Below are 17018 nucleotides of genomic sequence, written 5' to 3' on the forward strand. Positions count from 1 at the left end.
GCTTTTTTGTCCAATCTTACGTGACTTCTGCCGGTGTGGCTGATTTTTTTTTTTCTAGACAAGCCAAAGCACTGGCCACATTTAACTTGACTATCATGAAACAGACATGCAATAACTGATGGGTTAACTTTTTCTAGTTTAAAGTTTTCTTCCAGCCTAACATTTTCTCTCTCTGTGCTTTAGAACCTCTGTTAAAGTCACAGGGAACTTGTAGGGCGATTTGGAATGCACCTCGAGTCATCTAGTTTGACACAGTGCAGTATGTTTCCAGAGTTGCAGGACTTTTGGTTCGGCCCTGTCTGATTTAAGGCCTACACTGTGACCTTCACCGCTCACAATGACTCAGCCAAAAAATCAATAGCACCACAGCCCGCTCTGATTCTCAGCAAGCAGCGCAAGCACTGGAGAAATAATCAGCCCTGTTCATACGTATGTGTTCCAAAGCGAATGCTCATCTTCAGCTTTAGTAAACGCACAATAGAAAGCAATTTTGGGCCAGTAGAAAATGCCATTGTTCACGGTCACTCTAATCCCTCTTCATGGTCGGCTGGAAAGGCAATAGCTAGATCTTTTTACTCCTGTGTTTTATTTGGCATATTTTAACACAGCTTTTTTGGCTTTTTTACTGCCTTGCTTGTCCAAGAAATGCATCTTTCAATGCATAGGGTTTAGATATCCCAAAGAGAAAGAATTTTAATTGTTGCCCATTTGAGTTGCTAGCTAACAGACGTCTACATTAGCCAGGATCGCATTGAGTGGAAGATGGGGAAGGTTTTGTTGAAGGTGCCTCATCCTATAAACCTAGATAGAACAAAGCTAAGTATGGCATTTAAAGGCTCACTAAACCTCCTGATTTTAGCTGACCTCACCCTCAGCCCAAATATGAAAAATGCTACAAAATGGGAGGGGTGGGAACTCCGAGTGGTCCAGCGGCACAAGCACTGCCACTATGGTCAGGAGATCGCCCGTTCGAATTCTGTTCATGCATCTTGCCAACGGCTACAGGAGCCCTGAGAGAGCACAACTGGCCTTGCTCTCTCTGGGTGGGTAGATGATCAACTATGAGAGAGAGAGAGAGACAGAGAGAGAGAGATTTATCAGTTTATCCTTCGCATGGGGTGTTCTGGTGTATGAGATACTCACAACTGTATTTCCTGTTTTATCTCCCTCGCGCTCATATTGTAATCCCATATATAATTCTGCAGCTTCCTCAGGGTTTTCTGTCGTTATTTTGCAGCTAGCACGAGCGTTATGAATGAGAACTAACCCCACGGACCACGAGGTGTTGGCGCTGTTGTGCCGAATCCGACTCCCCGCAGAATCTGACTCTGCTTCGTGAGCAGATTCGGCACAACACCGCCCGCTGTAAAACTGCTGCAGTGGAAACAGTGCTTATAAATAAATTAACAAAGACAAAAATGAAGGGTATTCTATCTGTAATTTCAGTTAGTTTTAGTTAGTTTTATAAACTCTCAATACAGTTCCAGTTAGTTACCTTTTTTCTTTTAATTACCGTTTTTATTAGTTTCAAATTATCTTTCAGTTTTCGTTATTTCGTTTTTTTTTCGTTAATGATAATACTTAGTTACTTGGCTTTATTGTGATTATCACGGCAGAGCTTTATATAAAATAAAAATAGCATTAAAAACAGATGCCTATGTCACAGACTATTTCCTGGAGCCCAAACCTCGGGTCGGGACGGGTTCGGGCAGAGAATCTAAGCTTTAATATTAATATATATCGAAACCTAACCGATCCAGTGGCCCAAGAACCGCGATACGAACCGAACCGTAGCCACACTGTACCGTTGCATCCCTAATTTATACTCTTCATTTTGTTCATCTCTTCACAGTACAGATAGTTCTAAAGACATACACTACATTAAATTCATCCGTCCATACATTCTTCCTCTCCTAGCAACTGGACAGAAAAAGCACACAATAGCTCACGTGTTGATTACCGCTCCAAGTTCTCGTTTCCGGAGGTTTCTGCAGCTAATGGAAGACTGGCTCGTCTCTATTGGACAGGCTTTTAGACAGGCTGAAGACTCCTCTATTGTTCTAAAGGTCATTTATCGCCACTACGGACTGTCCTACCGTAACGATGTGGTGACGGGGGGTTTGTGCAGGCCAGCTTTAAACAGAACGGGGCCGTGGGCTCTTTGATTGCTGGGGTCAGACTGGCTCACACTGCAGGGAGAGCTGTATTAAAGTTAAGTACGCAATTTAGAATATTACCTCGGATTTTTGTGGCAGGTCCATATTTTAGGTCTTTCATTGTCACCCTGCTGGGTTGTGTTCATTTTATTCACTTCAGCTCAGACTCTCTTCGTCTATCTCGCTCTCTCTCTTTCCCTGATGGACTCTCTCTTTCCCTCTTTCTCTGTTTTCTCTGTACTTTTCTTTTTTTCTGCTTTTGTAGACAGTTGTCCATGAAACGTTTGGACACCTTTGGCCTCTTGTGTAAGGAGTCAGGATGGGGTAAAAAAGCTTTTCACAGCTTACAAACACTTTAGTAGCAGCTAAAATTCTTTCAGTCCCTGCACTTGTTTTTTTCTTCGCTCTAATCTTTGCAGAAGGTATCTAGTTTGGAGATTTTCTTGGGTTGTTTGGAAGACGTTGTTTAGGAGTAAACACGACATAACTGCATGGCCTCCATCCACATGGCTGGTCAAAAGCTATGCACCTCAATCCAGCACTGTTTTGCGGTGCAGATGTTTCCAGTTACAGCTGAATTCACACTTTTAATCGCAGAAAAACTCTCTTATTTACCTTCTAAAAATCCATGTAAATGCCTGATTAAAGGGTCGATTACTGTTGTTTTGCTGTTTTGCTCGGGTTTTGAGTGCTCAGCACGGACTCAGCTCTTGATCGCTGCGGACGCGAGACAGGGCGCGGGTATGTGCAGTGTTCACTGCTCACAACTGCTACACTGTGTTTACTACATCTGCGCTGCACATCCCATTGAAAACACTATGTTTGAAAGCACAGCGGCAAATTTTCAGCATTCTGTGATAAAGCAGCTTCACACTGCACAGATGTGCATCAGCAGCCAGAGTCCAAGAGATCACAACTGGCCATGGGAGCATTGCTGGTAATGGGGGATTCAAAATGACTGGATTGGGTGATTGGGCTTCTAAATTTGGGAGAAAATGAGATAAAATCATGATGGACCCATTTGGCTTTTCTAGAAGGTTTTAGGCATTGTGACAGATTTAGAGGTAACGTTTCCTTCTTTTGTAAAATTGTTTAAGTAACGCTGTACAATGAAGTGGTGACTCAGCTAAACCTTCCTGCAGGTTTTTAAGGCAAATGTTTGTGTTTGCATTTCTTTCCAAAGTCTCTTTGTCTTCTTGGTGACATCTTAACGTTCACACTTCCTCTAAACTGTCATTTCTTAAAAGCGTTCCACACTGTAGAAAACTTTCTTTTTGAAGCTAATTCCTGCTTTGTGGCGTTTGATTACTTTTATTTTGGCTTCATATATATTGTTGTGGTCATCCACAAACTTTACAGGAGAAGGGAAAAACCTTCTTAAAGCGACAGTCTGTATGTTTTGGGGATTTAGGGCTTTGGCAACCTGTCTGATGTGAATGTGTAATTTTACTGAGCCGTGCGGAAGAATACTTTTAATACAGCTTAATGTGCGTAATGTTTTTGAGTATACTGTTTTGTTCATTTTGGTTTTTTTTTTTTGAACGAATATATTAGACATTTGCAGAGATGATTGTGCTAGAACACTGAAACCATTGATTCAAATATTTTGGCCCTCCCTATTCAGGAATACTACTGCTTTCAATTTAATAACATTTTTTCTAAGTTAACTTTTTAATGGATTCGTTGTAAAGATTGTATTGCAGGTTATTTTTGAGCATTTCTATCGCTACATTCATCTTGTAAAGAAAAACGGTTAGTTCCACATAATAACTAGCTTAAACTCTCTCTCTCCCTTTTTCTCTTTCTCTCTCTTTCTCTCGTACTTTTTCATTGGATTTCTTCATTCTTCTGTCTGTCACTTGCTGGTTTCCAGGCTGCCTCATTACACACACTTACACACAGCATGTTGTTCAAGGCCACTCTGCTAGCTCTATAACACACCTTCCTCAGACTGACCACTTGTGTTATTTTCACTCATTAAAGCCCTGCACCCCTGATAGCACCCACTTTCCTTTAGGGCTGCACGCAGTGAAATCAGCTTCAGAAGCTGCTCTAATCAGTGCCTGCAGGGACGTGCACCTGCCTGCACCCTGTGTGAGGTGTGTACCTGATGCTGCTCACCGCTGAGCAGCTTGTTGACGAGTAAACCGCAGACTTCACAATGATTGCAGTAGATTTAGTTTGTTTTTTTTAGTGTTTAATATTTTATGTTGGTTTTTATACAGGATTTGCACAGGTTTGGATATATGCACTGACATGCCAGAAGTGTGTAAATGTATCGTGAAGTGTAGTGAATGATTGATTGAATATAAGTGTGGTCTGATCAAAGATCAAATCAAATCAAATGTATTTGTTTAATGCTTTTAACAACTGATGTTGTCACAAATCAGCTTTACAGAAATGTGATCACAGGATAGAGAATCAGACAAAACGTTGAACATAAAAATACAGAATACAGAGCCCTCAGTGAGCAACAGAGGCTATAAAAACTCCCTCACAACTCGAGGAAGACCAAGACTCACAAATAAAAAGCTAAAATCCACTTATTTTTTGTTCTTTGTGAAATACTGTAGGTCTCTGTCAACCCGTGAATTAGTATTCATGGCCTTGTCCACCTTGGCTCGTGACCGCCCACAGTCAGCGCCGAAGCCACGCAGCGACACGTCTCATCAGACAGGAACTAACAGCACTAGGAACAGCATGGCCGTTCATTGCTGTATTATTTGTGCGAATAACACAGCAGTGTTTAATGCTTTACCCAGTAATTCAGAGCTGAGAAACAAATGGACTACCCACCTCTGTGTGTAAGTAACTATAGGTTTACATAGGATCTCCGGTGGATTTTACGTTTTACAGAGACTCTAAGACTAGGTCAGTGGCTCCACTGCACTTAGCAGGGCATTACACATGTTGTAAAGTAACATGTAACATTACAAAGACTGTTATTAGTGTAAATGTAAATTTCTTTCTTTTTAAAATGTTTCTCACTGTTATCTGTCTCACTGCTATGTTTGCAAGTAAGAATATTCATGAGTAAGAGCCCCCTCCTTTTTTTTCACAAAAAAACAGTTCACATGACATTTATTTATTCTAGAGACCACAACTAGACTTTTTAAAATTAATGGAAAAAAACAATGGAATATAACCTTTAAATAAATTTTAAAAAATCCCTTTACATCCACATAGCTATAATATATTCAGGAGTTTAGCAGCGCCACTAATAGAAGCATCTAGAGTTAATGTGAACTTCAATGTAACCAGTAGTAGAGAGTGAGCAACTTGTCCGAAGTATGTTGCAAAAACTGAACAGTGACTCACCTCTGAACTCTGAACCGAAAGAGCTAGCGCTGCGGTTAGCGGCTAATGCTAACACTGCTCCAGCCTTAGTGCTGGAGAAACTTCACAGAAACTCCTTCATAACGCTGTTCTTCAGCAGAGTGTCTTTTTACTGCTCCTTACAACCTGACTGGTAGAATTCATACATAACACCCACACCCGGTGTTGTGCCAGTTCATAGCTTTTCTGAACATTTTACTTTTTTCATGAGATCAAGTCAAGAACAAGTCAAGAGGCTTTTATTGTCATTACATCTGAGTACAGGTACACAGTGTGATGAAATTATGTTCCTCTTGAACCATGGTGCAACATAGAACAACAAGCAATAGACAACATAAAGTGCAGGAGTGACGACAGTGCAACATAAAATTATAAAATTATAACACTAAATACAATAAATACAAAAGATGAGACCATTTAAAGACAGGACAGTGCAGTACCGATACGGTATAATAAAGTGTATAGTGGGGATAAGGTGCAGAGATGTGTGACATACTGTGACCTATAGAACATAATATAATCACAGCAGTTACTGAGGTAGAGTTTATAGTTTTTAAGAGTGCAGCAAATATTGCTGAAGGGAATAAAGTCATGTCAGCCTCTGTGTGCTGACTGGGTGTGTGTGTGTGGGTGAAGTTCAGTTCTTTGTGTGTGTAAAGGGGGGTGTACAGTTTAGTTAGTGTGAGTGTGTTGGGTGAGTGGTGGGTGGGGTGGGGGTTCAGTTCTGTCTCTGTGCGTTGAGAAGTCTGACTGCCTGGTGGATGAAGCTGTTGCAGAGTCTAGTAGTGGAGGCTAGGATGCTCCTGTATCTTCTGCCGGACTGCATCAGAGCGAAGAGTCCGTGTGAGGGATGGGTGGGGTCGTCCACAATGCTGGTGGCTTTGCGGATGCAGCGTGTGGTGTAGATCTCGGAGATGGAGGGTAGAGAGACTATCCGCTGTAGGGTCTTGCGGTCTGAGGTGTTGCAATTCCCAAACCAGACGGTAATGCAGGTGCTCAGGATGCTTTCTACAGTCCCTCTGTAGAACATGGTGAGGATGGGGGGTGGGAGATGTGCTTTCCTCAGTCTCCGCAGGAAGTAGAGGCGCTGCTGGGCTTTCTTGGTTATGGAGCTGGTGTTGAGGGACCAGGTGAGGTTCTCTGCAATGTGAACACCAAGGAACTTGGTGTTTTCCACAATTTCCACAGCAGAGCCGTTGATGTTCAGTGGGTGGTGGACACCTGGAGCTCCTCCTGAAGTCAACAACCATCTCCTTGGTTTTATCCACGTTTAGAGATAGGTTGTTGGTTCTGCACCAGTCCGTCAGCCACTGCACCTCCTCTCTGTATGCTGACTTGTCGTTCTTGCTGATGAGGCCAACTACAGTTGTGTCATCAGCGAACTTGATGATGTGGTTTGAGCTGTACTTTGCAGTACAGTCATGAGTCAGCAGAGTGAACAGCAGTGGGCTGAGCACACAGCCCTGGGGGGCGCCGGTGCTCAGTATGGTGGTGCTGGAGGTGTTGTTTACAATCCTGACTGATTGTGGTCTCTCAGTCAGGAAGTCTAAAACCCAGTTGCAGAGGGAGGAGTTCAGGCCCAGCAAGCTCAGTTTTCCGATCAGATGCTGAGGGATGATGGTGTTAAATGCTGAACTGAAGTCGATGAACAGCGTTCAAACATAGCAGTCTTTGTTGTCCAGGTGGGTGAGAGCCAGGTGGAGCGCAGTAGAGATGGCATCATCCGTTGATCTGTTTGGACGATACGCAAACTGCAGAGGGTCCAGTGAGGACGGGAGCTGGTTTTTGATGTGCCTCATGACCAGCTTCTCAAAGCACTTCATGATGATGGGAGTAAGTGCAATGGGACGGTAGTCATTAAGGCAGGACACTTGAGACTTCTTCGGCACAGGGACGATGGTGGTCGTCTTGAAGCACGTCGGCACGATTTCAAATAAATACTTTTTTTCACACTACAAGCTAGAAATCACTATACGTTCTTTGAAACTTCTCATTGTAGACATTTGCTCATGACACTGCAATTGTGGGTTTCATACCAGGTGATGAAAATGTTCATAAGGAGAATCGGTGTCTGTCTCCGTGCATCCCTTCCACTAGCCATTTTTTTAAATTGCAGCTCTTTCTCTCTGTACCTCTCTCTCTCTCTCTCTCTCTCTCTCTCTCTGTATCTCTATCTCTCTCTCTCTGTACCCCTCTCTCTCTCTCTGTATCTCTCTCTCTCTCGCCCTCGCCCTCATGCTCCAGCCCTCCGCGCTCCAGCCCTCCGCGATTCATCACAGGTAACGTCGTGCAGTAGCCAGTATGTTATTAACTAGCCAACGTTCATTTACAGGGATGCTGCCGTTCATGATACATAATGTGAACGTTCAAGTGCTTTATTAAAAAATGTGTTGCGATCTTTTGAACTCATTCATGCACAACACTGCCCACACCCACCGGATTATAAGGTGCACTGATGATTTTTGGCAAAATTTAATTGTTTTAAGTGCGCCTTATATTGTGAAAAAATATGGGCATACATGTGTGGGAGCCCCCAAGCCATCCCTTATAGCTATACTATACTGCTTACGATGTTGCATGAGTGTGTAAAAAGCTTGGTAAGCTATAAACACCTTCAGATAATGTAATGTAATGTATTTCTCAATACATCTCTTACTATACGAGCTGCATTCTGACCTGATCTCCTTAATGTCTGGTTGAAATTCTAAGCCCAGTTTGCGGATCTTCATTATGGAAGGTGACCAAGCAAGAAATGAACAGAAATGTGAAATAGCTCACAGTTCTTGGTGTACTGTGTTTATGATTGTTAGGGCGAGTAAAGAAGCTGTATCTGAGCTTTGAGTCAGAGAACTCTTTCATTAATATAATGCGCTCGTACGCAGGCGGGAGCCTGTTTATTGAAAAGCGATTATCCTTCCTTTTTCCTTTTTCTCTCTCTCTCTCTTATTCCCCATCTTGTTCTATTGTGCCTTAAATTACACATCCATAGAGCTGTGTTTTCTTTCTTTTCTCCTTTATCCCATTTCTTTGAGTTCGGTGTGTTCACAGATTAAAAGAAGAGTCGTCTGCGGACTGCTTAAACCCCACCTGGATGTAAACGTGTGTTCTGTGAAATACATTACTATATACACAGCAGCAGAGCGGGTGTGATGAGGATAATGGATAGGAACATATCGAGCCTTAGATCCGTCTCTTTAAAGATGCTGTAGCTTCTCCATAATGTATCTTCAAGCAGTCATTCCAATGTAGTCAGATACTCATTAGACAGATAGAAACTGAAAAAAATACTTTATAGTAAAGATAAAAAAAAAGTGATTTTAAATGTTTAACTCCTTTTCAATACCATTTATGTTTATTTATGGCTATACAACTGGAAAAAAAATTAAGAGAGCAATTTAGTTTCTGAATCAGTTTTTCTGATTATGCTATTTATAGGTATATGTTTGAATAAAATGAACATTGTTGTTTTATTCTGTAAACTACAGACAACATTTCTTCTAAATTCTTCCAAATAAAAATATCGTCATTTAGAGCATTTATTAGCAGAAAATAAGAAATGGCTGAAATAACAAAACAGATGCAGAGCCTTCAGAACTCAAATAATGCAAAGAAAACATGTTAATATTCTTTTAAAAGTTTTGAGAGTTCAGAAATCAATATTTGGTGGAATAACCCTGGTTTTAAATCAGTTTTTTTATGCATCTTGGCATGTTCCCCTCCACCAGTCTTACATGCTGCTTTTGGATAACTTTATGCCTTTACTCCTGGTGCAAAAATTCAAGCAGTTCAGTTTGGTTTGATGGCTTGAGATCATCCATCTTCCTCTTGATTATATTCAAGAGCTTTTTAATTTAATTTGGTAAAATCAAAGAAACTCATCATTTATAAGTGGTCTCTCATTTTTTTCCAGAGCTGTATTCATGCCAAACACATTTTAATAAAGCAAACTATCAACTTCAACAATATAAAACACAAACTCTTCTTTCAGTATGTTCCTTCACTGGTGATTTCTCAAGTGATTGTCTGTACTGATTAAAAAATGTAAAAAAAAAGTATTTGTTTTTGCATTTTGGTCATCCTTACATTTTTCAGATTATCAATCAAACTTTAATATTAATATTTATTAAGAGAGAAAAAAATATTCAAACCAATCTAGTCCTTTGTGAAAAAGTGCCTCTTACCATAATTTTTTGAAAAACTCAGCTCAGTTTCACTACTAAAAACAACCATGCCTGATTATTCCCAGATGTGTAGAATTAAGAAACCACTTAAATAGAACCTGACTGACAACATGAAGCAAATTATCTTAAAAAGCAACACATTATGCCAAATAAAATTAAAAACAGATGAGAAAACAAGTCATTGATGATCTATCAGTTTAAAAAAAGGTTACAAAGTCATTTTTAAATCTTCGCGACTCCAGTGAACCACAGTGAGAGCTATTATTCACAAATGGACAAAACATAGAACACTGGTGAACCTTCCCAGGAGTGGCCGGCCAACCGAAATTAAACCAAAAGGGCATGGACAACTCATCCAGGAGGTCACAAAATAACCTAGAACAACATTTACAGAACATGTAAATATTGTTTTTAGTGAACTAATACTGATCACATTGAGACCTATATGCTATGAATCTTAATCTACTATGTTTGTTTAATGTATTTATTAAATATACGCTGCACATGTTGTTATAGTGCACATGTTTATCTTCCTTAAAGACTGTAGGAGTTACAGTACTAGTCAAAAGTTTGGACACATCTTTTTGTTCAGTGTTTTTCTATATTTAATGTATTATATAAAATATAACTACAGTTAAAGGAAACGTATGGGGGAAAAAAAGTGTTTGTCCTCCAAAATCCCCTGACCTAAACCCAACTGAGATGGGTGATTTCTGGTTTGTTTAACAATTTTTTATTTTAAAAAATAATTCCAGACCATGGTTTACATGTGCTTCTTCTGTAAAACTGGGAAATTCTCTACAGAAACCTCCTGTAAATATTACTGCACTGTATTCTAGAGAAATCATGACCCTCTAATTACCTAAGCCTGGCTTTAACCACCACATCCACTGAATCCAGAGCTGAGTGTATAACTACATGAATTTCTGCAAGACTTTAAAATAAATTTAAACTTTCAATTTGAGCTCTCTCTCTCTCATTCCATTTGCCTTTTTTTATCTTCCTTTGAGTCACACATTTTGGTTCTATCTCACTTTTATCTGCTGCATCCTCTGAACGTCAGCATCAATCCCTAAAGTAATTATCTCAGCTCCTCCTCATTCCAAAAAGGCTAAATTTAAGTGAAGTTTTAAGCTCCCTGTGGCAGCCATGTTGGCGTTGATTAACTCTGCGGCTATAAAATTCATACCGCCGCAGCGTATCGGTTTACTTGTGCACATTTTCTTAAATCTTACACACACACACACACACGGGCGGGGGGGTTGGGGGGGTGTAGAGTGGATGGGGTGGAGGTGAGTGCAGTTGTGGTAGATTGGAACTGTCAGAGGTGTCACATTAAATGTGTTATTATTAAGTTCAGGCTGAATTTTATGGCCCCGCAGGATCGTAAATTGGTTGGTCAGTTCCTTAAATTACGTGTCCGTTGAGTGATGCGCTCGCTGCACTCTCACTTTCTTTCTCTCTCTCTCTCTCCTCTTTCTTTTTCTCTGCCTTGTTTTTTAGTTTTTTGGCTTGCTTTCGTTCTTTATTGCTCTTCAACTCGAGCTCATCCCTGATATTCACTCTCTCTCTCTCTGCTTTTCTCTGTAGCTGTATGTTACACTCTCCCCCCACCCTCTCTCTCCCCCTTGCTCTTTCCTTCTCGCGCTCTCTCTTTTCTTCCTTCTCTCTCTTGCTCTCTCTTTCTTTCCTTCCTTCTCTTTCTCTTACTTCCACTTCACTCTTGCTCTTTCTTTCCTTCCCACTCTCACTCTTTTTTCCTTGCCGCTCTCTGTCTCTCTCTTGCTCTCTCTCTTTCCTACCCTCTCTTTCCTTACCTCTTTCTAGTTCTCTCTTTCCTTACCCGTCTCTCTTTGTCCTTTCCTCTTTCTCTCGCCTCGCTTTCCTTTTCTCTTTCTCTCACTCTCTGTCTCTCCTTACCCATCTCACTCTCTCTCTGTTCTTTACTATCTTTCGCTCTCTCTCTTTCCTTCCCCCTCTCTCTCTCTCTATCTCTCTCTTTCTTTCTTTTCATCTCTCTCTTTCCTTCCCTCTTTCTCTCTCACTCTGTTCTTTTCCCCCTTCTATCTCATCTTTCTTTCTCTTTTCTCTTTATCTCGCTTTCTCTTTTCTTACCCCTCTCGCTCTCTCTTTTCTTACCCCACTCACTCTCTCTGTCCTTTACTCTTTCTCTCTCTCTTTGCTTTTCTTTCTCTCACTCTCTTTTTCCTTTCCTCTCTCTCTTTCCTTCCCTCTCTATCTCTCTCTCTCTTTATCTCACTTTCTCTTTTCTTACCCCACTCACTCTCTCTGTGCTTTACTCTCTTTCTCTCGCTCTCTTTGCTTTTCTTTCTCTCGCTCTCTTTTTCCTTAGCTCTCTCTCTCTCTCTCTCTCTCTCTCTGTAGGATAGCAGGAATGGAGGAGACAGGGTTGGAAGCTGATAAGGTTTTGAAGTGGCTTCCTTCTGCTTCTTTTCCTGTCAGAAAGGGCTATTACATTAACATGCTAAAAGTCATGGCATTTGGTTCATTTCATGCACATTTTGATGGAAATGGACATGGTTTGGTAGTAAAATACATTAACTGCACTTCTACTGTTGGAACGTTACACTTACTGGGCAAACTGCTTATTCAGTACAAACATCTGATTGGATTTTGGTAATTTAGTCTCAATGAAGGCAGTCTGAGACACTTGTTCTGGGAGAAAGAGGCAGGTCTAACTAAGTACTGACTACCTGACTAAATCTGACTCTACCTCTGGTCTCTACTGCACTGAGACTCAGACTGTTTGCAAATTTGACAACATGGCAGACACTTGTAGCTTCATTTCTATTGTACACAAAGGAATAGAACCACAGCATCCATGCTTTCTACCATCATTGCTGTATCTTAATTTGCTCCCAACCCACAGATAGTAACGTAATAAAGTAAAACCACACAGTCAGTTTTTTTTTCATGTTTTAAAAATGTTTTTTTTTTCAGGATGCTTTTAGTTTTTTATAATCATAGAATCATGGTTGTGAAAAAGTGTGTGTGTGTGTGTGAAGAAACTTTAAATTGATCAGGAATCTTATTTATAAACATAATTATAAACACAGCCGTAATGAACAGTGACCTTTAAATGTCAGGAAAGGCTGACGACTAGTCAGATGGGATTATCTGTGTAAAAACAGAGTTAATCATAAGTGGTAGGTGAGTGTGTGTGTGTGTGTGTGTGTGTGTGTGTGTGTGTGCTCAGATGGAGGCTGTAGGTTCTGTGTATGTGTATGTATGTATGTGTGTTTGGTAGGTTGACAGATTGAGTTTGTTTGATTTGAGTTCTGTATAAAGTCATTGGATTGGCTTGGTTTGGTTTCTGATTGGCTGAATTAATTTAGCTGATGTGCTGCCAGTCAGCAGTGCTATTGACGCCTCTTAATCAGGTGGACGTGCAAAAAAAAGTGGACGGTTGGTCCTGATAGGCGAGACTGACAAGCCGATCGACAACGGTGAGATCATTAAAATTGATCAGCTGGATCTCAAGGCTCGTACAGGAGTGATAAGCTGTGTGTAACATTGACAATCGGCCTTCGCTGCTAACGGATTTTACTCCTGCGCCGCAGATAAATGGATCATCGGCGTTGATGAAAATGAAAAAACATGAGGGCTGAGACAGGGAGGGATTACAGGTTCAGGGACTGGTGAATGAGAATCGGTGGTATCGAGCGTGTGACAGACGGGCTGTACGGTTCTGATCGCGTGAGGTATTGATGGTGCGGTGGAGCTGTTGACAGTGGAAGTGTGGTACTGATCAGGGCTATAGATTAGAGTTGTCCGATGTTCAGTGACAGCAGCATTGACTTCTCTTCTCCTTGTACTTCACTTGGGTGTACTCGTGGGTGTTTTACATAAGCAGAAGCAGTCCGAGCTTCAACCAGCTTTCCACACTTTCCCTGAACAGCTTGGATTGGAGCTGTGCACCAGCAGCCAAAAGAACTTTTCATGTTTTCGTAATGCTTTTCTAAAATAACCTAAACAAACTTCTTCCCACACATTTCTCAGACTTTCTATAGTGGATATTTTCTTCTCCACTTTGCTCACACATTTCCCAACACAGTCCCTCTGTGGAGCTTAAATCGGTGTGAACTTCTACACTCCTCAACCCATTCCATCATCCCCTTGATGAGCAGTGTCTTGATCAGGAAAATTCTGGTTCGAATCCCGGTCATGCAGCTTGCCAGATTGGCCTTGCTCTCTCTCTGAGTGGGTAAATGGCGTTCTCTTATCCCCTCATGAATCTAAAGGGTGATGTTGATCAGCACAAGGCTGCGTCTGTGAGCTGATGTATCAGAACCGAGTCGCTGCGCTTTCCTCCGAGCGCTGTGCTGTGATGCTACTCAGCAATGCTGCAGCAGCAGCAGTTTAAAAAGAGACGAAAGCTGACTTCACATGTGTCAGAAGAGGCATATGCTAGTCTTTACTCTCCTTGTGTTGTAGAATTACTACTGAATGGGATCGGTAAATTGGGAAAAAATGGGGGAAAACAAATGTTAAAATACATTTATTTTAAAAATAATAGGTCCTAGTATGCTTGTGTAAACAGTATATTTGATGGTGATACTAAAATGTGGTTTCTTATTTTTACAGATGGCCACAGAGGTGCTGGAGGGGCTGTTAGAGGAGGATGATGAGGTTGTTCAGGTGAGTGAATAAATATATTTAATGAATAAAGTGAATGCAAACAATGCAAATTGTTGATGTTCTAAAAACCTTAATAATAATACAGTGATAAAGCATTGCATACAATTGCAAGAATACAATACACACTGGGTACAACTGTTAATTAACGTATTTTTTTTTACAGTAAACCATTTTTGCTTCTTCTGAGAAAAGATGAGGCAGTCAGGTTTGATCATACAGTAAACTGTTCACACCTGTTGGGACATTTTAAAACAAATAAAAAAAAAGATAAATAAAAGCCGCCGTTGGAATGTGACCATTAAAACTGCCCATTTTTGGTAGTGAAAAGCTCTCTGCCTGACAAACTGACAATAAACACTGGATGTATAAATCTAGTGTATAAATCTACTGAAAATGTTGTTTCTGCTCCATTTGCTTACATGGGATTGAGCAGTGTTAAAAGTTGAACATGGTACAGTATATATATAGCAGATCATAAGGCATATTATGCAACACTAGTAAGGAACAGGGGTGTTGCTATATTTTCCTTCTAATGCAGCAGGTGTAAACCTGTAAAGTTTAATTAAGTAAAAAAAACTAAAATAAAAAAATAGAATATGTATTTTAAGGTCAAACGAGTGCTAGATGGTAATCTACACAGATTTCTCTCCTGAAAACTGTTTATTTGAGGGAGTAAAGCGCCTCCGTTTATTTACAGTAAACTTAGATTTCCAGATTTCCAAAATAATTGGGACCAGCAATATTATCAATAGCAGCTAATCACTAAATAAATGCTGCCCAACAGTTCTACACTGAGGAACCCTAAGTGTTCCAGTAAGCCAGGGCAATATTAGCTACAGCTTTGTCCCCCGTAGCTTCTTTTAACACGGAAAACGTGCAGGCTACAGTCTGTTATACTCACCTCTTAACGACAAAAGAGCTAGTACTTAGCTCGATTAGTGGGTAATGCTAACGCTGCTCCAGCAGTGCTAGCCAGGGTTACCAGCAGGCTACAGGCTCAAAATACTTACCTGTGAACAGCGAAACAGCTAGCGATTAGCACGTGTTAGCATCTAATGCTTATACCGCTTTACCTCTCCTTATAACTTTTTTTTTTTTTTTAATCATTTTATTTCTAATTTTTCCCATTTTTCTCCCCAATTTACACGGCCAATTACCCAACCCACTCATTAGGACTCCCCCTATCACTAGTAATGCCACAACACACCAGGAGGGTGAAGACTAGCACATGCTTCCTCCGATACATGTGAAGTCAGCCACCGCTTCTTTTCGAGCTGCTGCTGATGCAGCATTGCCGATCAGCCAGCGCGCTTGGAGGAAAGCACAGCGGCTCGGCTCCGGTACATCAGCTCACAGACGCCCTGTGCTGCAGACATCACCCTAGGAGAGAGCGCCATCTACCCACCCAGAGGGAGCAGGGCCAATTTTCAGGCTCCTGCTCATAGTGGCAGCGCCTTAGACCGCTGGACCACTGGGCGCCCACCTCTCCTTATAACTTGACTGGTAAAATTCATATATAAGGCACAATGATGATTTTTAGGAAAATTAAAGTGGTTTAAGTGCACCTTATAGTGTGAAAAATATGGCAATTTGAATCTGGCGGTTGTTTAACATATGTCAAAATACCATGATGAATGAACCAATAGAAATGCTTTTGTTCCAAAATGCCTTGTAATAAAATTGCTTTACATTGAATTCCATTATAATTGAAGAAGATTTATTACTTCTCCTGTAAAGTTGCTGGTTTGAAGATACAAGATCGTACCAATCCCCTCTTGTATATTGATGGATTGAATTATTCAGTATATTTCTTCTCATTATAACAATATCTAATTTCCATTTTATTCCATTTATAAAAATAATCCAGCAAGAAAACTCAGTATATTCCATACTACTATGACACACAGTGTCACTGATACAGCGCATCACTCTTCTTCCTCTGGTCATACACCCTGCTGTATGCGTATGCACGTATATGTATATATGTGATGGAGGGCCGGAATAACGCTGACGGGGTGTGAGTTAGCATGTGCTAGCGAGCGCAGGTTTGATTAGTTGCTGGAATCAGGGATGGAGGAATCTGTGATTAAGTAATATGTGTCATCTCGTTCTGTTGGGGCTGCAGTTTGGCAGCCGCTCCTTTAATGGGCCTCTATTTTCAGTGAGCTTGACAAGTGGTGCTGACATTCAGTGAAGCAGAAGGCTGGATAAATAATGTATGTACGGAGACCTGCTGGAATAGAGTTAGTGTGAAAGCTCCTGGCTCCTCGCTTTAACTCATCAGCCATGGAAATTATGAATACTGTACCAGAAGCGGCTGACAGCTCTGCTGACACATTATGCAGCGCACCATGCTAAAATAATTCACGTACGCACTTTTAAGCAAAACAAAACTCGTTTACATATTCACCCTCTGCTCACTTCATTCAAATCTTCACTCTCTGGCTTTGTGTAACACAGGACCATGACAAAACAGCCTGTTGTTATTCACCGTGTCTCCTTCAGGCCAACCGATTCATGAATCGGGTGAAGATTCATATTTCATAACTTTTGGAAATGTGTGAATGACAAAACAGGTTCAATTACCATAACATGATTAGCCCAAACACACAATTAAATAGTGATTTTTGTGATGTTCAGTTTGGTATTAAGTGGTTTGGTAAAGAATGCTACATAAAATGATACA

The 17018-nt window shown here is 40.8% G+C and overlaps 1 protein-coding gene across 1 annotated transcript in view; it reads left to right on the plus strand.

Annotated features, from left to right (window-relative positions):
• Nucleotides 1-17018, plus strand: part of si:dkey-12j5.1 (uncharacterized) — a 196674-nt gene that overhangs the window by 117454 nt on the left and 62202 nt on the right. The window contains exon 9 of the mRNA XM_022679489.2: nt 14279-14332. Coding sequence (XP_022535210.1) covers nt 14279-14332 — 54 coding nt within the window. The remainder of the gene's footprint in view (nt 1-14278; nt 14333-17018) is intronic.

The sequence above is a fragment of the Astyanax mexicanus genome, chromosome 1, assembly GCF_023375975.1.
Source record: "Astyanax mexicanus isolate ESR-SI-001 chromosome 1, AstMex3_surface, whole genome shotgun sequence".
Taxonomy (NCBI): domain Eukaryota; kingdom Metazoa; phylum Chordata; class Actinopteri; order Characiformes; family Acestrorhamphidae; genus Astyanax; species Astyanax mexicanus.